We start from the raw sequence: 25,400 nt of genomic DNA on the forward strand, positions 1-25,400 counted from the left end.
GATACTGTGTTGGGCAGAGCGTTACGTCCCGGCGATATCCGCCGTTCACATTCCAGGGGTGGAAAATTGGGCAGCCGACTTCCTAAGTCGCCAGGGCCTAGCGTCAGGCGAATGGTCCCTTCACTCCACAATCTTCAGTCAGATACGCCAGCGTTGGGGCACCCCGGATGTCGATCTCATGGCATCTCGGATGAACCACAAAGTTCCTCGCTTCGTAGCCAGGTCCAGGGACCCTCTAGTCGTCAGTTGCGACACCCTGGTAATTCCGTGGTCCCAGTTCCAACTTCCTTACCTGTTTTCTCCCCTTGCCTTGATCCCAAGAGTGGTCAAGAAAATAAAATCAGAAGGCATCCCAGTAATTCTGGTGGCTCCAGACTGGCCAAGACGACCTTGGTATGCGGAGCTGGTGAACATGCTTGCGGACGTCCCCTGGTGGCTTCCAGACCTTCCAGATCTTCTCTCACAAGGCCCCCTTTACCACCAGAATTCTCAGTCTCTGAGTTTAACGGCATGGCCGTTGAGGCCGCGATTCTGAGAGAATCAGGTTTTTCCAACCAGGTCATTCAGACCATGAACAGAGCTAGAAAACCAGCTTCCTCCCGCATTTACCATAGGTACTGGAAGGCTTTTTTCCGTTGGTGCGACGATAACAATGTTTTTCCATTGTTGTTCTCCATTCCATCCATACTTGGCTTCCTCCAGTCCGGCCTTGATGCAGGCCTGTCTCTCAGTACCCTCAAGGGCCAGGTCTCGGCTCTGTCGATTCTTTTCCAGAGAGATCTGGCCCCCTGACCGCAAGTTAGGACCTTTCTCCAGGGAGTTGCCCACGTAGCTCCTCTTCATCATTCTCCGATAGATCCGTGGGACCTCAATCTCGTTCTTGGCGCTCTCCAAAAGGCGCCGTTCGAGCCTATCCAGGACATTCCTCTTTCCCTTCTCTCATGGAAGGTAACTTTCCTGATCGCCATTACATCCATTAGGAGAGTTTCTGAGCTGGCGGCTTTATCCTGTAGTTCCCCGTACCCAATACTCCATCAGGATAAGGTCGTTCTCAGGCCCGTTCCCTCCTTCCTTCCCAAAGTGGTATCCTCTTTCCACATTAATGAGGATATCGACTTTCCCTCTTTTTGCCCTGCGCCTGTTCACCCTCTGGAAAAGTTGCTCCACAAACTGGATGTAGGTAGAGCCTTGCGTGTCTATCTTGCCAGGACCGCTTCTCTTCGTCAATCCGATTCCCTGCTTGTCATCTCTGAAGGTCGCCAGAAAGGGCTTCCGGCATCCAAATCCACAATCGTTCGCTGGATTCATTCTACCATTCTGGAAACTTACCGCCTTCAGGAGAAACGGCCCCCTCCGGGAGTGAGAGCCCACTCCACCCGGGCTGTAGGGGCTTCTTGGGCTGTTCGACACCAGGCTTCGGCTTTACAACTTTGCAGGGCCGCGACCTGGTCATCTTTGCACACGTTTGTGAGGTTCTACAAGGTTCATTCCCAGGCCTCGTCTGATGCAGGTTTTGGCAGGAAGGTTCTGCAGGCGGCGGTAGCACACCGGCCGACCTAAGCCCTTCCTTCTCGTTCCTTTATTGCTGTTCCCACCTTCGGGACTGCTTTGGAACGTCCCATGGTAATCTGTGTCCCCCAATGAAGCGATAAAAGAAGGATTTTTGGGTTCTTACCGTAAAATCTTTCTTGGAGCCTTCATTGGGGGACACAGCACCCTCCCTGTTTAAGTTGTACCGTGTTGGGTCTTCGAGTCCCTTGTTGGGTTGGTACATAGTTTGAGAGTTTTGGTTGCTTCTCCTACTGCTTTCTCACCAACTGAGGTACTTGGTGTCTGTCGATGGGTATATACTGCCGGGGAGGAGCTAATTTTCTTTTTTTGCATAGTGTCAGCCTCCTAGCAGCAGCATACACCCATGGTAATCTGTGTCCCCCAATGAAGGCTCCAAGAAAGAGATTTTACAGTCAGAACCCAAAAATCCCTCTTTTTTTCCACAAAAATGATCTTTTCACCCTCAATTTTTATTTTTCCAAGGGTAACAGGACCCCAAAAATTATTGTGCAATTTGTCCTGAGTACACTGATACCCCATATGTGGGGGTAAACCACTATTTGGGCGCATGGCAGAGCTCAGAAGGGAAGCAGCGCCATTTGACTTTTTTGGCTGGAATTGGGATTTGATGCCATGCTGCATTTGGAAAGCCCCTGATGTACCTAAACAGTGGAAACCCCCCACAAATAACACCATTTTGGAAACTAGACCCCCCCAAGTAACTTATCTAGATGTGTGGTGAGCATTTTGAACCCCCAAGGGCTTCACAGAAATTTATAACGCCCGGGCGTGAAAATTAAAAAAAAATCATTTTTTTCACAAACATGATCTTTTAGTCCCCAATTTTTTTTATTTTCCCAAGGGTAACAGGAGAATTTGGACCCCAAAAGTTGTTTTGCAATTTGTCCTGAGTAGGCTGATAGCCCATATGTGGGGGTAAAACACTGTTTGGGCACATGGCAGAGCTTGGAAGGGAAGGAGCACCATTTGACTTTTTCAACGCAGAATTGGCTGGAATTGAGATCAGACGCCATGTTGCGTTTGGAGAGCACCTGATGTGCCCAAACAGTGGAAACCCCCCAATTCTAACTCCAGCCCTAACCCCAACACACCCCGAACCCTAATCTCAGCTCTAACCCTAGCCCTAACCCTAGCCTTAACCCTAATGGGAAAATTGAAATAAGTACATTTTTTTAATTTTATTATTTTTCCCTAACTAAGGGGGTGATAAAGGGGGGTTTGATTTACTATTTATGGCGGGTTTTTATATTTTGCAGCTATCGCACGCTAAAAGACGCTTTTTATTGTAAAAATAGTTTTTGCATCACCACATTTTGAGAGCTATAATTTTTCCATATTTTGACCCACCGAGTCATGTGAGGTCTTGTTTTTTGCGGGACGAGTTGATGTTTTTATTGGTACCATTTTCGGGCACGTGACATTTTTTGATCGCTTTTTATTCCGATTTTTGTGACGCAGAATGAACAAAGACCAGCATTTCAAGAATTTCTTTTTGGGGGTGCGTTTACACCGTTCCACGTGCAGTAAAATTGATAAGGCGGTTTTATTCTTCGGGTCAGTACGGTTACAGCGATACCTCATTTATGTCGTTTTTTTATGTTTTGGCGCTTTTATGCAATGAAAACAATTTTATATAAAAAATAATTATTTTTGCATCGCTTTATTCTGCGAGCTATAACTTTTTTATTTTTTCGCTGATGACGCTGTATGGCAGCTCGTTTTTTTGCGGGACAAGATGACGTTTTCAGCGGTACCATGGTTATTTATATCCGTCTTTTTGATCGCGCGTTATTGCACTTTTTGTTCGGCAGTATGATAAAGCTTTTTTTGGTTTGTTTTTCTCGTTCGCCTTATTGGGGGACACAGAGACCATGGGTGTATGCTGCTGCCACTATGCACAAAAAAAGGTTAGCTCCTCCTCCGCAGTGTACACCCCACCGACCGGCAGGGAATTCTTCAGTTTAGCTTAGTGTCAGTAGGAGGTGGACACGGGTCTTTCATTAGACCCTTATCTACCTCGATGTGCGTCGTTTCTTTTCAGGTGTCCGGAGGGATACAGTGTGAATGGTCACAACTGTACTCCCACAAAGAGCCTATGAGTACGGCGTGTACTGCCACCCCGTATCCTCATAGCTCTCTGTAGCAGGACCACAGTTTAGCACGGGTGCGTGCCAGTGATCCGGAGAGTCCTCGCCCCCCGGCTTCCACCCACTCGCCTACCAGAGCCTGTCGGTCGGATGAGGCGCGGATACCACAAAAGACGCAGACAGCGTGGGATACATCAGGTAACTTTATTGCAAACGGATCACAGGGTGAGTATGCAGTCCAAGTCGCGGCCCCCTGGCGGTTTCAGGAATCTTGGGAGCGGTCGCCAGGGGAGCACTGTAGGGTCTCTGCGCTGCCCGCACCTCCCGACGGCGCCGCATCCGTACAGGCCCAGGCTGTTGCACGGGCCTTGTTCTGCGCTTCCCCACTTCCTTCTTTCTTCGGGCAGGAATCGAGCGGTAATAGGTAGGGAGGTGGCCGCAGCGATGCTGCGAGACCTCCGCGCTGACCCGCGCTGACAGGCGGCCTCCGTCATTAATTTAGTCCCCGGCTTCATTTCGGGCCTTCTCTGACGTTGCGGCCACGCCCCCCGCTCTCTCATAGGCGGGCTTCTCTCCCGCCCGTTCTAGGACCACCCACCGCCTCTCAGCCTGTGGTGGGCAGCGGGCGGTACCTTCCTTGGCTCAGCAGCTAGCTCTGCCCATCCTCGTGTGAAGGCGTGCGTTTATCCTCAGGCTGCCGCCATTTTCTTAGCCTGTCAGCCGAACACAGAGGGATCCCACGTTCTCCTCTGCTGGGGCCCTGCTTCATCGAGCTGTGTATCAGCACCTTTGGGGACACCGGATCGTGAGTATCTCTGCAACTGCAGACTGACACCCTCCTCTGCCTTCTGAACCTTCCGGCATTTCTTCAGGGTCCTTCCTTTCTTCCTTCATTATGCCTAACTCTAAAGCTGAGCGTGGCCGCCCGCCGGCCCCCACGGGCTCTCTAGTCCAGTTCTTCGCTTGCTCCTCTTGCAATCGCAAACTTCCCTCAGGTCAGCCTACTCCCCTCTGCCTGGACTGCAGCAATCCCATTCAGCATGACCCTGTCCAGGAGCCATCTAATGCGCCACGTGAAAGCGAACCCCCCCCATTCCTGGTTGGGCCTCGTCTCTTTCTCAATCTGTGGCAGACCTCACCAGGGTGTCTCAGTCCCTAGTAGCCGTCCTTGATAAGTTGCCCCTGGACACTTCTGCAGGGTCCAGCAGGTCTCAAGAGATTCCTTCTGAGTCAGCCAGCGTTAGTCGCAAATGACCCAGGCAGGATCTCCAGCCGGAAGCCTCTCCTCGTCCCATCTCACCGCAGAATCCTTCTCAGCAGCCTCCTTCACGGGCCTCCTCTCCCGAGTCAGGTGAAGCGTTCTCGGACAGGTCTTCTAAGGGGATTTTAGAGCTGGATTCGGACCAGGATGCGAACATGAAGGTTACGGTGCAGAACCTCATTGCAGCGATTCACCATACCTTCGAGATTTCTGACCCCCCCCTGCGAAATCCTCAGATCAGGAGGTTTCGTTCAGACGGGCGGAAACACCCTCCAGGGTATTTCCTTTCCATTCCGAGTTTGGAAAGATTTTTACCAGGGAAAGAGAAGATCCGACCAGACGCTTTCAAAGAGGAAAGCGTCTCGGCGTACTGTACCCGTTTGCTAAAGAGCTCACGGACAACTGGTCTGCTTCTCCCTCGGTGGACCCGCCCGTGTCCAGACTTTCTAATAACACGGTTCTCCCGCTTTCAGGCGTGGCGTCTCTAAAGGATTCTAATGATAGGATTATAGAATCCCTAGCTAAGTCTGCCTTCGAAGCGGCTTCAGCGGCGCTATGTCCAAGCTTTGCTTCATCTTGGGCAGAAAAGGCCATAGCTACTTGGGCAGAGGATCTTCGTCAGGGCATCCTAGATAAAGCACAACCAGAGCGGTTGGCCGATCTCGCCAATCAGATTTCCCATGCGGGGGATTATTTGCTTTCTGCTTCTTTGGATGCCGCATCCTGCGCAGTTCAGGCGTCAAGCAACTTTGTGACAATCCGACGTACAATTTGGCTCAAGGCCTGGCAGGCGGACTTGTCTTCTAAAAAGTCTCTTACTAATTTGCCTTTTCAGGGCGTACGCCTCTTTGGATCCCAATTGGACCAGATTATTAAGGACGCCACCGGAGGCAGTCCAAGCCTCGCAGACCTCCACTAAGGCGTCAGTTTCGACCCTTTCGGGCTTTCCGCCGTTTCAATACGGCGGAGAACCCAACCAACAAAGACCTCAGGCGCGCCAAGACAGAAAGAAAGAATGTTTCCTTCAGGCCCACTCCCTCCTGGCGATCCCACTCTTCCCAGGGCAGACCATCCAGATCCAGATCTGGACGGTCTACATCTGCATGACTATCGTCGGACTCCAGAGGGTCCCTTCCAATTGGGAGGTCGACTCCTCTTCTTCAGGGACGTCTGGCTGGCCTCAGTAGAGGACGCTTGGGTCAGGGAGGTTGTATCGTCAGGATACAAGATAGTTTGTCTCTCCTCCACGGGATCGTTTCTTCGAATCCCGTCCTCCAAAAGATCCAGCCTTGATCCCGGGGTTCTTTACGGCCATCGCCTCTCTCCTCAGTTCCGGGGTGATTGTGCCCGTTCCCGACTCGGAGCGGTTCACAGGGTTTTATTCGAACCTGTTTGTGGTGCCGAAAAAAGGCGGGGCGGTCCGACCCATCTTGGATCTTAAGCTTCTCAACAAGAGAGTCCGCCTCCGCCACTTCCGGATGGAGTCGGTTCGTTCGGTAATCGCTTGCATGGAGGAGCAGGAATTCATGTGTTCAATAGACATCCAAGATGCCTATCTACATGTTCCCATATTCTCCGGACATCAGAAGTTCCTGTGTTTTGCGATTCGCCAGGAACATTACCAGTTTGTCGCGCTGCCCTTTGGTCTCTCCACCACTCCCAGAGTCTTCACGAAGATCATGGCTGCGCTGATGGCCTTGTTGAGGATCAGAGGTCTCGTTCTTTTTCCGTACCTCAACGATATTCTGATCAAAGCTTCCTCTTTTCAACAGGCTCACCTAAGTTTGACGATCGTCCTAGACACCCTTTCCAATTTCGGGTGGATCGTCAACAGGAAAAAGTCCTGTCTGATTCCTACTCAACGCCTTGTGTTTTTGGGCCTACTGTTCGACACTCGTCGGTCAAGGGTCTTTCTCCCACGAGAGAAGATTTTTTTTCCCTGCAGTAGGATGTACGATCGCTGCAGACCACACGATTTCCGTCCCTCCGAACAACTATGAGGGTCCTGGGAAAGATGGTGGCGGCGACAGAGGCAGTTCCCTTTGCCCAATTTCACGCCAGACCTCTCCAGCACGCCATTCTGTCGAGGTGGAACAGGTCGGCTCTGACCCTGGATCGCCCTGTTCGTCTTTCATGCCGGATCAGGAGGTCACTCAACTGGTGGTTGACGTCACCTCTCATCTCCTTGGGCCGGTCTTTTCCTCCCATTCACTGGCAGATTGTAACAACGGATGCCAGCCTCCTCGGCTGGGGTGCAGTGTTCCGCAATCACACTGTTCAGGGTCGTTGGTCGACTCGGGAATCAGCTCTGCCGATCAACGTCCTAGAGATACGAGCGATCTATCTGGCTCTCGTCCACTGGGAGAGGCTGCTCAGAGGCTTGCCTGTCCGGATTCAGACAGACAATGCCACAGCGGTGGCATATGTCAACCGCCAAGGAGGGACACGGAGTGTCTCAGCTCTGTCAGAAGTGTCTAATATTCTTCATTGGGCAGAGATTTCTGTCCCGACAATTTCCGCGGTACACATTCCCGGCGTAGACAACTGGGCCGCCGATTTTCTCAGCCGCGAGGGTCTCGCGGCGGGAGAGTGGTCCCTACATCCGGAGGTGTTTCATCTGCTCTGCCGTCGATGGGAAACCCCGGATGTAGACCTGATGGCATCTCGCCTCAACAGGAAAGTCCCACAGTTTGTTTCCAGGTCTCGAGACCCTCTGGCAGTGGGCGCCGACGCTCTGGCCGTTCCTTGGTCGCAGTTCGAACTCCCCTACCTGTTCCCTCCTCTGCCGCTTCTTCCCAAGCTGTTGAAGAAGATCAAAGCAGAAGGAATTCCAGTCATTCTCATCGCCCCGAATTGGCCCAGAAGGTCTTGGTTCGCGGACATCGTCAACCTTCTCGCGGACGCCCCCTGGAAGCTTCCAGACAGGGCAGATCTGCTGTCTCAAGGCCCGATTTGCCACCCCAATTCTCGGCCGCTCAATTTAACGGCGTGGCTGTTGAGACCGAAGTTTTGAAACGGGCAGGATTCTCCGATCAAGTAATTCATACCATGATCCGAGCAAGAAAGCCATCATCTTCCAAAATTTATTATCGTACTTGGAAGGCCTATTTCACCTGGTGTGAGGCCAATGACATCGCGCCCATGTGCTTTTCGCTCCCTTCCGTTCTGGCGTTTCTTCAGGCAGGGCTGGATGCGGGACTTGCCCTCAGTTCTTTGAAGGGTCAAGTTTCGGCGCTGTCTATTTTATTTCAGAAGATGTTGGCCTCCCGTTCTCAGGTCAAAACCTTTCTTCAGGGCGTGGCTCACACGGCTCCTCCGTACCGAGCGCCAGTGGTTCCATGGGATCTTAATCTGGTTCTTGAGGTTCTGCAAGGTCCTCCTTTTGAACCTCTCAGGGATGTTTCTCTTTCTCTCCTTTCTTGGAAGGTAGCTTTTCTGGTGGCCATCACTTCCATCCGGCGAGTGTCGGAATTGGCAGCTCTTTCTTGCCGCTCGCCTTTTTTGGTACTTCACCAGGATAAGGTAGTTCTGCGGCCTCCGCCCTCTCTTCTTCCGAAGGTGGTGTCCTCCTTTCACCTCAATGAGGATATTGTTCTGCCTTCCTTCTGTCCGAGTCCATCTCATCCTCTGGAGTGGTCCTTGAACAAGCTGGATCTGGTCAGGGCACTGAGAGTCTGTCTAGGACGTCTTCCTTGCGAAAGACAGACTCTTTTCGTCATTCCAGATGGGGCGCGGAAAGGTCACCCGGCCTCCAAGGCTACTATTGCTCGCTGGATCAGATCGGCAATTTTGGAGGCCTACCGGGTTAAGCATCGAGTGGCTCCTCCGGGGATCAGAGCACACTCTACCCGGGCAGTGGGTGCTTCCTGGGCGGTACGCCACAGAGCTTCCGCGCTGCAGCTTTGCAAAGCTGCAACCTGATCATCGGTTTACACGTTTGTGAAATTCTGCAAAGTCCACACCTACGCTTCGGCGGACGCCAGCCTAGGTAGAAGGATTTTGCAGGCTGCGGTGGTGAGTCCGCTGGCCTGATGGAAGTTTGTTTCCCACCCCAGGGACTGCTTTGGGACGTCCCATGGTCTCTGTGTCCCCCAATAAGGCGAACGAGAAAACAGGATTTTTGGGTTGCTTACCGTAAAATCTGTTTCTCGGAGCCTTCATTGGGGACACAGCACCCTCCCATGTTCTTCAGCTCCTGTTCTTCCTTTGGTTGATTGGTTACAGTTGAGTTGTTTGTTCTGTTTTCAATCTATTCTGTTGCTTCTCCTACTGCTTTCTCACTAACTGAGGAATTCCCTGCCGGTCGGTGGGGTGTACACTGCGGAGGAGGAGCTAACCTTTTTTTGTGCATAGTGGCAGCAGCATACACCCATGGTCTCTGTGTTCCCAATGAAGGCTCCGAGAAACAGATTTTACGGTAAGCAACCCAAAAATCCTGTTTTTATTTTTTAAGGGGTTCGCTAAAGGGGTTAACTGATGGGACAGTTTTATAGGGTGGGTCGTTACGGATGTTGCGATACCAAATATGTGTACTTTTATTGTTTTGGGTTTTTTTTTATTTCCTAAAAATGAATTTATTAGGGAATATTTTTTTTTTTTTTATTTTATTTTTTTATAAATTATTTTCAGACTTTTTTTTAAACTTTATTACAATGTCCCAGGGGGGACATAACTGTCATGTTACAGATCGCTGTGACAGAGCAGCGATCTGTCACAGGCAGTGCTGCAGGCTTCCTCGTGCCTGCGCTTTGCAGGCACTGAGGAAGCCGGCTCCCTGCAGGCCCCTGAAGGTCCCCGCCGCCATTTTGGATTCGGGGACCTGCAGGGAAGGAGACCCCCGCAGCAGCGCTGCACATTGCGCTGTTGTGGGGGTCTCAGGAAAGCACAGAGGGAGCCCCCTCCCTCCCGATGCCTCCCTCAACCCCCGGTACACTGCGATCATGTTTGATCGCAGTGTGCCAGGGGCGGTCCGTGACCGCCCCTGTCACATAGTGCCGGGTGTCAGCTGTGATAATCAGCTGACACCCAGCCGCGATCAGTGGCACTCACCACGTGGGGGCCGCTGATCGCTATGATGTACTATCCCGTCCCTGGGAATTAAGTCCCAGGGCACATGGACGGGATAGTACGTCTTATGGTAGAAAGGGGTTAAATACCTGGGAATAATTATTTCAAAATATAGTAGACTCGACTTAAAAATGAATATTTCTCTTTCGCCTCATTGGGGGACACAGAGACCATGGGTGTATGCTGCCGCCACTAGGAGGCTGACACTATGCACAAAGAAAGGTTAGCTCCTCCTCCGCAGTGTACACCCCACCGACCGGCAGGAAATTCCTCAGTTTAGCTTAGTGTCAGTAAGAGGTGGACACGGGTCTTTCATTGGACCCATATCTACCTCGATGTGCGTCGTTCCTTTTCAGGTTTCCGGAGGGATACAGTGTGAACAGTCACAACTGTACTCCCACAAGAGGCTATGCGTACGGCATGTATGGTCACCCCGTATCCTCATATTCCTCCGGGCGGACCGCAGGCTCAGCACAGGTGACGGCCAGCGAAAACGGATGGTCCTTGCCCCCCGCCTCCCACCCAGTCGCCCACCAGAGCCTGTCGGTTGGACGAGGCGCGAATATGTAAATGATGAACAGACAGCGTGGGATGAAGAAGGTACCTTTATTGGGGCACCGGAGCAAGAAACTGCAAAATGCCTGGGAACGGTGCCAATGTAGCGCCGCAGATGCTCGCGCGCCTCCCGACGGTCGCCGCATTCCTTTTAGGCCCGGCTGCGGTGCGGGTCGTCTTCACCCCACCGCCGGTATTCTTGCGCGGGTTGCGCCTGGGAGCAGGGTTCTGGCGGCGTCTTTAGGGGCGGAGGCGACTTCGCCGCAGTTCCTCCACGCCGCCCCGTGCTGACAGGCGGCCGCCGTCTCATATTTAGTCCCCGGCTTCAGGTCGGGCCTCCGCGCCCGACGCGACCACGCGCCCCGTTCATTCTCATAGGCCGGCTGCGCTCCCACCCGTGCCTAAGCCCTCCCACCGCCTCTCTAGTCTTGTGGCTGTGAAGGGGAGGGGGCGGTTTTCCTTCTGGTGCAGGCGTCTAGCTCCGCCCTTCTTCTTACCCCTGAAACCGCGTTTTTCTTCCTCACATCAGGCTGCCGCCATCTTTACAGCCTGACAGCCGGACACAAAGCGGATGCCAGCGCTCCCTACTGGACCCCTGCCTTTTACAAGAGCCTAATACGTCTCTGTTGGGGACACCGGACCGTGAGTAGTTCTGCAACTGCAGACTGACACCCTACTCTGCCTTTCTGTCCCCCCAACCTTCCGGCATTTCCACAGGCTTCTTCTTATCTTCCTTCACCAAGTCTAATTCTAAGCCTGAACGTGGCCGTCCGCCGGCCCCCGCAGGCACCCTAGCCCAGTTCTTCGCATGTTCCTCTTGCAATCACAAACTTCCCTCAGGACAGCCTACACCCCTCTGCCTGGACTGCAGCAATCCCATTCAGCATGATGCCGTCCAGGAGCCAGCTACTGCGCCACGTGAAATCGAACCCCCGATTCCTGGCTGGGCCTCGTCTCTTTCACAATCTGTGGCAAACCTCACCAGGGTGTCTCAGTCCCTAGTTGCCGTCCTTGATAAGTTGCCCCTGGATGCCTCTGCAGGGTCCAGCAGGTCGCAAGATGTTCCATCTGAGCCAGCTAGCAGAAGCCGCAAAAGGCCCAGGCAGGATCTCCTGGCCTCTCATCTCCACCTAGTCCTTCCCAGCAGTCGCCCTCCCGTGCCTCCTGACCCGAGTCAGGTGAAGCGTTCTTGGATATGTCTTCTGAAGGGATTTTAGAGCTGGATTCTGACCAGGACGCGGACATGAAGGTTACAGTACAGAACCTGATTGCGGCAATTAACCACACCTTCGAAATATCTGACTCCCCTGCGAAATCCTCAGATCAGGAGGTTTCGTTCAGACGGGCAGAAACACCTTCCAGGGTATTCGCTTCCCACTCTGAGTTTGGCAAGATTCTTGCCAGGGAAAGAAAATCCGATCAGGCGGTTTCAAAGAGGGAAGTGCCTCGGCGTGCTGTATCCATTTGCGAAAGAGCTCACTGACAACTGGTCTGCTTCCCCCTCGGTGGACGCACCTGTGTCCAGACTTTCTAATAACACGGTTCTCCCGCTTTCAAGTGTGGCGTCACTAAAGGATTCTAATGATGGAATTATGGAATCCTTGGCAAAGTCAGCATTCGAAGCGGCTGCAGCGGCGCTATGTCCAGTCTTTGCCTCTTCTTGGATGGCAAAGGCCATAGCCTCCGTAAGGGCATCCTAGATAAGGCCCAACCGGAGCAATTGGCTTATCTGGCCAACCAGATTTCGCATGCAGGGGATTATCTGCTTTCTGCTTCCTTGGATGCCACGACGCTGTTCAGGCGTCAAGCAACGTAGTGGCAATCCGACGTACAATTTGGCTTAAGGCTTGGCAGGCGGACTTGTCTTCTAAAAAGTCTCTTACCAATCTGCCTTTTCAGGGAGCGCGTCTCTTTGGATCCCAGCTGGACAAAATTATTAAGGACTCCACTGGAGGCACGAGTTCCCTCCTCCCTCAGTCCAAGCCTCGCAGACCCCCGCTAAAGCGTCAGTTTCGATCCTTTCGAGCTTTCCGCCGTTTCAATACGGCAGAGAACTTCTCTAACCAACAAAGACCGCAGGCACGCCAGGAAAGAAAGAAGGTGTCTTTCAGACCCACTCCCTCCTGGCGATCTCACTCCTCCCAGGGCAGACCCTCCAGGTCTAGATCTGGACGGTCCACATCAGCATGACTATCCCGAGGGTCCCTCCCAATTGGGAGGTCGACTCCTTTTCTTCAAGGACGTCTGGCTAGCCTCAGTAGAGGATGCTTGGGTCAGGGAAGTTGTATCTTCAGGATACAAGATAGAGTTCGTTTCTCGTCCCCGGGATTGTTTCTTAGAGTCCCGACCTCCAAAAGACCCTGCCTTAGTTCCGTGGTTCTTTGCGTCCAGCGCCTCTCAGTTCCGGAGTGATTGTGCCCGTTCCCGAATCAGAACGTTTCACAGGGTTTTATTCAAACCTGTTTGTGGTGCCGAAAAAAGGCGGTACAGTTCGCCCCATCTTGGACCTCAAGTTACTCAACAAGAGAATCCGACTGCGTCATTTCCGAATGGAGTCTCTTCGGTCGGTAATCGCTTCCATGGAGACGCAGGAGTTTGTGTTCAATAGACATTCAAGATGCCTATCTACATGTTCCCATATTCTCCAGCCATCAGAAATTCCTGCGTTTCGCGATTCGCCAGGAACATTACCAGTTTTTTGCTCTGACGTTCGGTCTCGCCTCCGCACCCAGAGTATTTACAAAGATCATGGCGGCGTTGATGGCCTTGTTGAGAATCAGAGGTCTCGTTCTTTTTCCGTACCTCGACGACATTCTGAGCAAAGCTCCATCCTTTCATCAAGTTCGCCAAAGTCTTACCATCGTCCTCGACACCCTGTCCAATTTCGGGTGGCTCATCAACAAAAAGAAGTCCTGCCTTATTCCGACACAACGTCTTGTGTTTCTGGGTCTATTGTTCGACACTCGTCGATCGAGGGTTTATCTACCACAAGAAAAGATTTGTTCCCTGCAGCGGGATCTACAATCGCTGCAGATCATACGACTTCCATCTCTCCGGACAACAATGAAAGTCCTGGGAAAGATGGTGGCGGCGACAGAGGCGGTTCCATTTGCCCAATTTCACTCCAGACCTCTCCAACACGCCATCCTGTCTCGGTGGAAAGGTCTGTTCTTTCCCTGGACCGTCCATTTCGTCTTTCATACCGGGTCAAGCAGTCCCTCATTTGGTGGCTGACGTCTCCTCTCATCTCCCTGGGACGGTCATTCCTCCCCATTCACTGGCAGATTGTGACAACGGATGCCAGCCTCCTCGGCTGGGGAGCAGTGTTCCGCAATCACACTGTTCAGGGTCGATGGTCGACTCAGGAGTCAGCCCTGCCGATCAACGTCCTCGAGATACGAGCGATTTATCTGTCTCTCATTCACTGGGAGACACTTTTCAGGGGCCTGCCTATCCGGATTCAGACAGACAATGTCACAGCGGTGGCATATGTCAACCGCCAGGGGAGGACACGGAGTGTCTCAGCCCTGGCAGAAGTGTCCAAGATTCTTCATTGGGCACAGGTTTCAGTCCCGGCAATATCCGCGGTGCACAATCCCGGCGTGGACAACTGGGCCGCCGATTTTCTCAGTCGCGAGGGTCTCGCGGCGGGAGAGTGGTCCCTACATCCGGAGGTATTTCTTCAGCTTTGCCGTCGTTGGGGAACCCCGGACGTAGATCTGCTAGCTTCTCGCCTCAACAGGAAAGTCCCACAGTTTGTATCCAGGGCTCGAGATCCTCTCGCAGTGGGCGCCGACGCTCTGGCCATTCCTTGGTCGCAGTTTGAGCTCCCCTACCTGTTCCCTCCCCTGCCTCTTCTTCCCAGGCTGTTGAAGAAAATCAAGGTGGAAGGAATTCCTGTCATCCTCATCGCCCCGAATTGGCCCAGAAGGTCTTGGTTCGCGGACATCGTCAACCTTCTCGCGGACGCCCCCTGGAAGCTTCCAGACAGAGCAGATCTGCTGTCTCAAGGTCCGATTTGCCACCCCAATTCTCGGCCGCTCAATTTAACGGCGTGGCTGTTGAGACCGAGGTTTTGAAACTATTAGGATTTTCCGATCGAGTTATTCATACCATGATCCGAGCCAGGAAGCCATCGTCTTCCAAAATTTATTACCGTGCTTGGAAAGCCTATTTCACTTGGTGCGAGACCAATGACATTCCGCCCATGTGTTTTTTCCCTCCCTTCTGTCCTGGCGTTCCTTCAAGTGGGGCTGGGTGCGGGTCTTGCCCTCAGCTCTTTATAGAAGACGTTGGCATCCCGTCCTCAGGTCAAAACCTTCCTTCAAGGTGTGGCTCACACGGCTCCTCCTTACCGAGCGCCCGTAGATCGATGGGATCTTAATCTGGTTCTCGAGGTTCTGCATGGTCCTCCCTTTGAACCTCTCAGGGATGTTTCCCTTTCTCTCCTTTCGTGGAAAGTAGCCTTTCTGGTAGCCATCACCTCCATCCGGCGCGTGTCGGAATTGGCGGCTCTTTCTTGCCGCTCCCCTTTCTTGGTACTCCACCAGGATAAGGTAGTTCTGCGACCTCCGCCCTCTTTCCTTCCTAAGGTGGTGTCCACTTTCCACCTCAATGTGGATATTGTTCTCCCGTTCTTTTGTCCGAGTCCAACTCATCCTCGGAAGCGTTCTTTGAACAAGCTGGACTTGGTCAAGGGCGATGAAGGTCTACCTAACTAGGACGATTTCTTTGCGGAAGACAGATTCTCTCTTCATCATTCCAGATGGGGCGCGGAAAGGTCACCCGACCTCCAAAGCTACTATTGGCTCGCTGGATCAGATCGGCAATTTTGGAGGCCTACCGGGTCAAACATCGAGTGGCCCCTCCGGGAATTGGAGTGCACTCTACCCGGGCAGTGGGTGCCTCCTGGGTGGTACATCACAGAGCTTCCGCGCTGCAGCTTTGCAAAGCTGCAACCTGGTCATCGGTTCACATGTTTGTGAAATTCTACAAGGTCCACACCTACACTTCGGCGGACGCCAGCCTAGGTAGAAGGATCCTGCAGGCTGCGGTAGTGAGTCCGTGGGCTGATGGAAGTTTGTTTTTCCCACCCCAGGGACTGCTTAGGGACGTCCCATGGTCTCTGTGTCCCCCAATGAGGCGAAAGAGAAAACAGGATTTTTGGGTTGCTTACCGTAAAATCTGTTTCTCGGAGCCTTCATTGGGGGACACAGCACCCTCCCAAGTTGAACAGCTCGGTTTACTGTATAATATTGTTACAGTATGGATTTCTGTTTTCTGTGGTTTTTATCTCATTTACAGATTGCTTCTCCTACTGCTTTCTCACTAACTGAGGAATTTCATGCCACACAGGCAGATCTCACCAGCGACATAGCAGGGGTCGGGGGTCGCTACTTACCTGTCAGACGAGGCGATCCTGACGTTCTCCCGCCCGCGTCCACGCGTCGCTCGTCGGCGCCACAGGAAGCCCAGCAGGAATCGGCCGACAAGAAATGGCCCAGGCCGTTCTCGCGCGATCAGCGATCATCGCGGGGGGAGCCGGTCGGAGGTAAGTGTCACATGTAGCGATATCGCTAGCAATATCGCTGCTACGTCACAAAATCAGTGACGTTACAGCGATATTGCTAGCGATATCGCTACGTGTAATGGGCCCTTCATTACCCTTACTCCGGTTGGCAAGGTCAGTCTGGAGACAACTTAAACGAGTGGTTCGCTTTGTCAACGTTATAGCTGAAATGCCATTATGGAATAATTCCTATTTCCCGATGCTATTAAACCACCCGTCCACTCAATTCTGGATCTCGTGTAATGTTTCCTCGATTAATGATTTATATGATCACAATGTCCTAATGTCCTTTGAGCAAATACAAATTAAACACGGTGTCCTGAGGTCCCAATTTTTTCGATATCTACAGCTTAGATCAGCATTTCAATCACACTTGCGCAACAGAAACACGACCCAAGCAATATCGTCCTTTCCTTTGATAGGGATTCTCAAATCACAAGGCCCCCAGGGTCTTATTTCTACCTTATATTACTTGTGTTGTCCGCGGGCTCTGACTCTGCTTTATCGTCAGTAAAGGAGAGGTGGCGGTCTCTAGTTTTAGATATCCAAAATGAAGATTGGGAGGAGATCCTTGGTTCTCCAACCGGGGTGTCTGCATCAGCCAATAATAAAATGACTCAAATGTATATAGTGCACCAGTCATATCTGACCCCACTACAGCTATGTAGGATGGGGTGGTCCCAATCCTCCGAATGTTTAAGATGTCATATAATGGATGCGGATTTTATATATATGGTGTGGGGATGCCCAACTACTCTATCCTTTTGGAGCGAGGTGACCTCATTGTTAACCTCCCTCATAGGCAGGGCTGTGGAGTCGGTAAGCCAAACCTGCGACTCTGACTCCTCAATTTCCCTTACTCCGACTCCACAACTCCGACTCCCACATATATTGCTTATATTTAAGTGAAAAATTTATTGTAGTACAATGTGAACATCAGACATTTGATCATTTTTATGATCCAATAATCAAGATATTTAGAACATAATATATATTTATTGGAATACAACTTTAGAACACAAAAAACTAATAAACTGTAAATATGTAATACACTATGCAATATACAGTACAGACCAAAAGTTTGGACAAACCTTCTCATTCAAAGAGTTTTCTTTTTTTTCATGACTATGAAAATTGTAGATTCACTCTGAAGGCATCAAAACTATGAATTAACACGTGGAATTATATAATTAACAAAAAAGTGTGAAACAACTGAAAATATGTCTTATATTCTAGGTTCTTCAAAGTAGCCACCTTTTGCTTTGATTACTGCTTTGCACACTCTTGGCATTCTCTTGATGAGCTTCAAGTGGTAGTCACCAGAAATGGTCTTCCAACAGTCTTGAAGGAGTTCCCAGAGATGCTTAGCACTTGTTGGCCCTTTTGCCTTCACTCTGCGGTCCAGCTCACCCCAAACCATCTTGATTGGGTTCAGGTCTGGTGACTGTGGAGGCCAGGTCATGTGGCGTAGCACCCCATCACTCTCCTTCTTGGTCAAATAGCCCCTACACAGCCTGGAGGTGTGTTTGGGGTCATTGTCCTGTTGAAAAATAAATGATGGTCCAACTAAACACAAACCGGATGGAATAGCATTCCGCTGCAAGATGCTGTGGTAGCCATGCTGGTTCAGTATGCCTTCAATTTTGAATAAATCCCCAACAGTGTCACCAGCAAAGCACCATCACACCTCCTCCATGCTTCACGGTGGGAACCAGTCATGTAGAGTCCATCCGTTCACCTTTTCTGCGTCGCACAAAGACACGGTGGTTGGAACCAAAGATCTCAAATTTGGACTCATCAGACCAAAGCACAGATTTCCACTGGTCTAATGTCTGTTCCTTGTGTTCTTTAGCCCAAACAAGTATCTTCTGCTTGTTGCCTGTCCTTAGCAGTGGTTTCCTAGCAGCTATTTTACCATGAAGGCCTGCTGCACAAAGTCTCCTCTTAACAGTTGTTGTCGAGATGTGTCTGCTGCTAGAACTCTGTGTGGCATTGACCTGGCTCTAATCTGAGCTGCTGTTAACCTGCGATTTCTGAGGCTGGTGACTCGGATGAACTTATCCTCCGCAGCAGAGCTGACTTGGTCTTCCTTTCTTGGGGCGGTCCTCATGTGAGCCAGTTTCTTTGTAGCGCTTGATGGTTTTTGCCACTGCACTTGGGGACACTTTCAAAGTTTTCCCAATTTTTCGGACTGACTGACCTTCATTTCTTAAAGTAATGATGGCCACTCGTTTTTCTTTACTTAGCTGCTTTTTTTCTTGCCATAATACAAATTCTAACAGTCTATTCAGTAGGATTATCAGCTGTGTATCCACCAGACTTCTGCACAACACAACTGTTGGTCCCAACCCCATTTATAAGGCAAGAAATCCCACTTATTAAAGCTGACAGGGCACACCTGTGAAGTGAAAGCCATTTCCGGTGACTACCTCTTGAAGCTCATCAAGAGAATGCCAAGAGTGTGCAAAGCAGTAATCAAAGCAAAAGGTGGCTACTTTGAAGAACCTAGAATATAAGACATTTTCAGTTGTTTCACACTTTTTTGTTAATTATATAATTCCACATGTGTTAATTCATAGTTTTGATGACTTCAGAGTGAATCTACAATTTTCATAGTAATGAAAATAAAGAAAACTCTTTGAATGAGAAGTGCTAGGGGGGGGGGACCCACATACTATTCCGCAGAACCTCATACTGCATACCTCAGCTGCTGCAGAACCTCATACTGCACACCCCTACACTTGAAAATAAAGCCTGCACCTTAAGATGTGGTGATGAATGCAGTGTATTTATTCCAACTATCAATTGATATTGGATGAGCAATGCCTGTCCCGGGTGTCTTTTTGGGCAGCTATGAGGTGTACCTGACTGGTGCTAAAAAAAAAAAAAGAGTGTTAGTCTGTGTACTACCCGACTTTCATTCTTTTTTGGTACAGATACGATATGGATAGACAGATATGGATAAATGGATGGATAGAGCAGATTTCTAATCTGCTTTTGCTATTGAAAACATTATGTATGAGCCCAAAAACCTTTCAGGTGATGCGTTTTTTTTTAAAAAGCTGTTCGTTTTTTGCAGCTGAAAAACGTGTCCTCAAAAAACGCAGGAAAAACGCTGTGTGTGAATGTAGCCTTAGATCAGAAATAGAACAGCCATTTATAGGACATTTCATAACTTTCCCAAATTCCTTTGAAAAAATATTCAGCACATTCTGCATTGAATTACTGTACCCAATTTATTATATATTTTATGAGTTGGTCCATTTTATACCAACTCTGACTCCACAGCCCTGCTCATAGGTACTCCTGTTCCTCTCACTCCATTGGTGTGTCTGTTTGGTGTCCTGGAGGAAGAGATATGGGGACACCACGTTAGAATTTTCCTGCGGGAAACACTTTTTTCAGCCGTGAAAATATTGGCCTTATGCTGCATGGGTAATCAGCATCCTTCTCTTAGAGCTTGGATTGAACTAGTAAATTCAATTATACCATACGAGCGGACACTGTACCAGAATAGGGGTTGCTTGGGGAAGTTTAATACATTCCAAATTTTATCGAATACATCTCCCATTACTATATCAACGTGTAGATAGTGGTCTGTTATTAGCATAATAGCGGTAGTGAAGAATATATTGACTTATGCTTTATAGGTTTATAATGTCATCAGTGCTAAGGAGGTTGTTTTGGCAGCAGGGTCGGAGTAGTTTTTTGTAATATGTTAATGTTGGTTGTAATGTATCATTCTGTGTTATGCATAGCCAAACATTTGTATAGATGAATAACGAGTACTTGTAACTACTCCTAGATTATCCATAGGCCTCGCAAGAGAGTGAGGACCTGTGAAATTAGAATCTGTACAAATAACTCAATATGCAAACTTGTTGGTTTTCTTCCTTTAGGCTGTGTGCCCATGTTGCGTTTTTTATGCCTTTCCGCCGCAGCGAAAACGCTAATAAAACGCACCCCCATGTAATCCTATGGGATTCCGCAGTTGCTGTGCCCATGCTGCTGATTTTACCTCTGCGGAATAGCATAGAGGTAAAATCCACAGTATGTTCATTATTTCTGCGGAATTGCGGCGATTCCGCCGCCCTAGGATTGCATTGAAACGCTCACTAAACGCATGTGGCTATGCCCACCATGCGTAAAGTGAGCACTTCATGTGCGGATGATACCCAGGGTCTGGAGGAGCGGAGACTCTCCTCCAGGCCCTGGGTACCATATTCCTGTAAAAAATAGAATAAAAAAATAGGGATATACTCACCTTCTGACGGCCCCCGGAGCCTTTTCCTCCTCTCAGCCACGCTGCCAGCATCTTCCGTTCCCAGGGATGCATTGTGCGAATGACCTCTGATGACGTAGCGGTCTCGCGTGATGCTACGTCATCAGAAGTCATTGTTGCAAGGCATCCCTGGGAAAGGGAGTTGCCAGCAGCGTCACTGAGGGGCGGGACGACTCCGGGGGCCGCCAGTAGGTGAGTATATCCCTATTTTTTTTTTTTTTTATTATTATTAACATTCTATCTTTTACTATTATGCATCAATAGTAAAAAGTTGGTCACACTTGTCAAGCACTATGCTTGACAAGTGTGACCAACCTGTCAATCACTTTTCCAAGCGATGCTTCAAATCGCTTGGAAAAGCGCAAGCATTCTGCAAACTAAAAACGCTTGCAAAACGCTTGTGTTTTGCAGGAAAACTCATCTGAATTCTGCATGCGTTTTACCTGCGGCAGGGAGTTGCAACTTGGGTACATAGCCTAACATATGATGATTGTGTATACATTGCATTGGTTATTTACAAAATGTGTACATCTGTTTGTTGCTTATAAATGAATTTTAAAAAAATGGCACCAAAATGTGTAAGGGTATGTGCACACATAGTTTTTTGTCTCTGCGGATTTTGTAGAGAAAACTGCAGGAAATCCGCAGGACAAAGTGCTGCGGTTTTTCTGCGGTTTTTCTGCGTTTTTTCTGCGGTTTTGCCCTGCGGTTTTACACCTCATAATGGATGAGGTGTAAAACTGCAGCGTTTCTGCACCAAACAATTGACATGCTGCGTTTTGAAAACCGCAGCAAAACCGCGCGGAAAAAAACGCAGCATGTGCACAGCTTTTTTTTATTTCCATAGGAAATAAAGGTACTGTACAACGCAGCAGAATCTGCTGCGTTTCTGCAGAGCCAAAAACGCTGCGGAAATGCAGCAGAAACCGCAAAGTGTGCACATACCCTAAGGGTGTGTGCACACATTGCCGATTCTGCTGCAGAATTTTCTGTGCAGATTTGTCTAAATCCGCAGGTCAAAAGACCTGTGGTTTTTCTGCAGATTTATTGCGGATTAGCCTGCGGTTTTCCCCTGCGGTTTGACACCTGTCATGCAGCAGGTGCCAAACCGCTGCGGATTTAAAACCTCAGCAAATCCGCGTGGAACAGTCCGCACCATGGGCACTGTGTTTTTCATTGTGCATTGACTTAAATGGTACTGTACACTGCAGGAAAAACTGCTGCGGATCCGCAGGGCCAAATCCGCTGCGGAACCGCAGCATAATCCGCGACGTGTGCACACACCCTTACAGTTTCTCCTGAATGTGGCAATACCCCATATGTGACTGTACAGTACTACTTAGCCATATGTCGAGACTCTGGAAGAACGGAGCGCTGTTTGACTCTTGGACAACAAATGATCATAGATCTCTATATAAAGAGCTCCCAAGTTCAAAAAGAGCCACCCTCCCCCTCAAGTGACCCAATTTTGGAAATTACACCCCTCTGGAAATTATTCTACAGATGCGGTGACTATTTTGACTCTGGTGTTTTCAAGAAAAAAGCAGCAATAGATGTTCCAGAGTAAAAATGGCAATTCTTCCCTTGTAGTGCCCAATACGTTGAAGTCATCAGTAATAATAATAATCTTTTTATCTAGCGCTAACATATTCCGCAGCGCTTTACAGTTTGCACACATCAACACTGTCCCCAATGGGGCTCACACTCTAGATTCCCTATCAGTATGTCTTTGGAATGTGGGAGGAAACCGGAGAACCCGGAGGAATCCCACGCAAACACGGGGAGAACATACAAACGTCTTGCAGATGTTGTCCTTGGTTCGATTTGAACCCAGGACCCCAGCGCTGCAAGGCTGCAGTGGTATCCACTGAGCCACCGTGCTGCCCCATCAGTACATTGTAGTGCCCGTACATTGTGCCCGGAGTAAGCGCTCTGCACAGATTAAATCAGTCCTCATGTGCAGGGAAAGATGCTGACTCAGCGTGAGCCCACATCAATAGCAGAGACACGACGTGCATGTACGTCATATTTCGTGAAGGAGTTATTTTTTTACACAGATTCTTGTATACTCTGCATTTTATAGATTTTCACCTTATTTTAAAGCAGGCTATAATAGATCCATGTGCTTCTGCTCTATATTTGCCTCCTCTTTTTAAATCACTTAATGCGCCTTGTAGAACTAGTAGGCAGTGTCAGTAAACTCTTCTATTTTTGTCAATAAATATAGTTGGCCACAATCTCTGGCACAGTTGGTGGATCTGTGCTCGCTGTCTGTATTAGAGCATGCAATCACTGGTTTAGGTCGTAGCCCATGGGCTAATTCTAGGGAGCTGTGATGTGCCTACTGCGCACTATTCTAATGAGGCAGAAGATCCATATGTATGTTATGCACAGCTCGCGTGTCCTAAACAGTGAGAGATCTCCTACTTATTTATTCATTGTGTGATCATGGAATAGTTCATATCATAGGAACAAAACCATAAGAGGCCACGTTGTCCTTAGACCTTTCTAGTAAGAAGTCCTGTTGCCTCCAGAACAGCATGGACCCAGCCATGTGCTGAAAACCTTCCTCACAGTATCATGCTTGTCATTTCCGTTATAGATTCAGAGAGTGGTGATGTGAATTACGACTATGACCACGAATTATCTTTGGAAATGAAACGTCAGAAGATCCAACGCGAGTTAATGAAATTAGAGCAGGAAAACCTAGAAAAACGTGAAGAGATTGTAATTAAGAAGGAGGTAAGAATAAAGTGTTGGAACTGTGTGCATCATCTTGTCACTTCTCTGCATGAGGATGCCAATGATGAGCGTTATAGGGATCGGGTGGAAGCCTCTCTGGACTTGTTTTACAATTACTACTTGCCAAAGTGTATGCCCCCGAACAAAAGGCTTGGTCTCAAGACAATACTTGTGCACATGTCTCCTCAGAGCATATGGGCATCATGGATGGGACATCTACTCAGGAACCTCTCTTTACCTTTAAAGTCTATATTATGAGTGCTTTTTGTTTGGCCAGGCTATGGCCCTCCTTGTATTGCAGCCTGGAAAATCAGCTGTTTGCCAGGTCACAACATTTTGACAGGTAGACAGCTTTGCTGCAATTTTTCTGCATTTTCACCAAGGGATTACAGGCAATGTTTTTCATTAAGGCTTGTCATAAACTCACTTTCCATTATAACACCCCAGTTTCTGGTCTATGCTAGTACTTTGAATTTTTATCACATCATTTTGGCCGCTCTCCAGCATCACATCTACCCAAGACCTGGGATTTCCTAACCATAGGCTGTATTTTCTCCCAAGTTCTATGATTGCTCACATGGTACGTGGAGTGACAAAATATGGCTAATATCGTTCAGATCCTGGATTTGTAACTGTAAGGCTATGTGCACATGTAGCGGAACCTCGCAGAAGTTACCGCGAGAATTCCGGAATTCCATTCCGCGGGAAAATCGCATTTTAAATTCCCGCGATTTTACCGCGGAAAAACTAGCGATTTGCAAGCGTAATTAGCTTGCAGAATGCTAGCGTTTTCCAAGCGATCTGGAGCATCGCTTGGAAAACTGATTGACAGGTTGGTCACGTTCGTCAAGCATAGTGTTTGACTAGTGTGACCACCTTTTTACTACTGAGGCTGCCTATGCAGCCTCAGTAGTAAAAGATAAAATGTAAAAAATAATAATAAAAAAAATATATTTTATTCTCACGGCGTCCTGCGCAGCCTTCCCGCCTCTCTCCACGCTCCCGGTCCCAGTAATCCTTTGCGCGAATGACCGCGAGACCGCAACGTCATTGCGGTCATTTTCGCAAAGGATTACTGGGACCTAGAGCGTCGAGAGAGGCGGGAAGGCTGCGCGGGATGCCGGAAGGTGAGAATAACAATATTTTTTATTTTAATTCTATTTTTTACAGGGATATGGTACAGAGAGCCCGGAGGAGAATCTCCTCTCCTCCGGACCGTGGGTACCATCCGCAAATGTTCTGCTTACTTTTCACATGGTGGGCACAGCCACATGCTGAAAGTAAGCAGAACAATGCATTCCTATGTGGGTGTTATCGCCGCGATTCCGCTAAATTAATGAGCATGCTGCGTTTTTTTACCGCAAAGCGATTTCGCCGCGGAAAAAACCGCAGCATTAGCACAGCATTGCGGAATCCCATAGGATGCTATTTTTTCGCGGCAAAATCGCGCGTTTAAAACCGCCGCGAAAAAAACACGACGTGTGAACACAGCCTAAATGCGATCAAAGGATTTGGCTGGTTTAGTTTTATTTATTTTTTTGCTCCATAAGACAGCAGGAATATTTTTTTAGTTGAGGGCATAGGTAAAAGCAAAATGTGTATATGCAAAGAAAATGTTAGGTTGAAAAAGCAATCATCATTTTTAGTTTGTTTTTTTTATGTGTAGATTTCACCTGAAGTTGTAGCTAAAATGTCTCCATCACCAAGTAAATCCAGCAAGTCTCCTAAACTGAAATCCAGTCCAAAATCTGGCAATCCTACAAGTAAGAAGGAAAAGAAAATGGCATCTGGGGCATCACCTCTTCCAACAGAGCTACCAGTGAGGTAGGCAGAGACTAATGGAACAGTTTTGTGCCTTTTCCAAAAACACATCGTAATCTTGCAATTTTCAAGCTGTCCACTTCTCATTTTAGACTCATACTTTCATGTAGCGTTTTCAGCAGGCCAATTATCAGAGGCAGGAATATGACAGGTAACACCTGTATACAGAGCTGATAACCAAGGATCCACCATACCCAATAGGTGATGACCCTGCTGACCCTGCTCTCCCTTTGTTCAGTGACCTTTCAACATTTGTATTGGATGCGTCTGTACAACAGACAGAATCTGTTCATTGTTGCTAATGACTGGAAGCGTGAGTCTAAAGTAGCTGCAGTGTTTAGTGTGAGGATTGCAAGATTTCAAATTTTAATTTCTAAACTAGATTGTGATATGAAAAAAATAGAGAAAGTTACTTTTCTTAAGTCTATCGCTTCATTGGTGGAC

At 49.0% G+C, this 25,400-nt stretch overlaps 1 protein-coding gene across 4 annotated transcripts in view; it reads left to right on the top strand.

The window, feature by feature from the left end:
* The window catches only part of ZC3H13 (zinc finger CCCH-type containing 13), a 122,527-nt gene that overhangs the window by 19,897 nt on the left and 77,230 nt on the right, over positions 1-25,400 (top strand). For all 4 annotated transcript variants that reach the window (XM_073580265.1, XM_073580266.1, XM_073580267.1 and 1 more), the window contains 2 exons: positions 22,996-23,135; positions 24,802-24,959. In XM_073580265.1, coding sequence (XP_073436366.1) covers positions 22,996-23,135; positions 24,802-24,959 — 298 coding nt within the window. The remainder of the gene's footprint in view (positions 1-22,995; positions 23,136-24,801; positions 24,960-25,400) is intronic.

Source organism: Dendrobates tinctorius, unplaced genomic scaffold (genome assembly GCF_039654945.1).
Source record: "Dendrobates tinctorius isolate UK_male_01 unplaced genomic scaffold, ASM3965494v1 ptg000064l, whole genome shotgun sequence".
NCBI classification, from domain to species: Eukaryota; Metazoa; Chordata; class Amphibia; order Anura; family Dendrobatidae; genus Dendrobates; species Dendrobates tinctorius.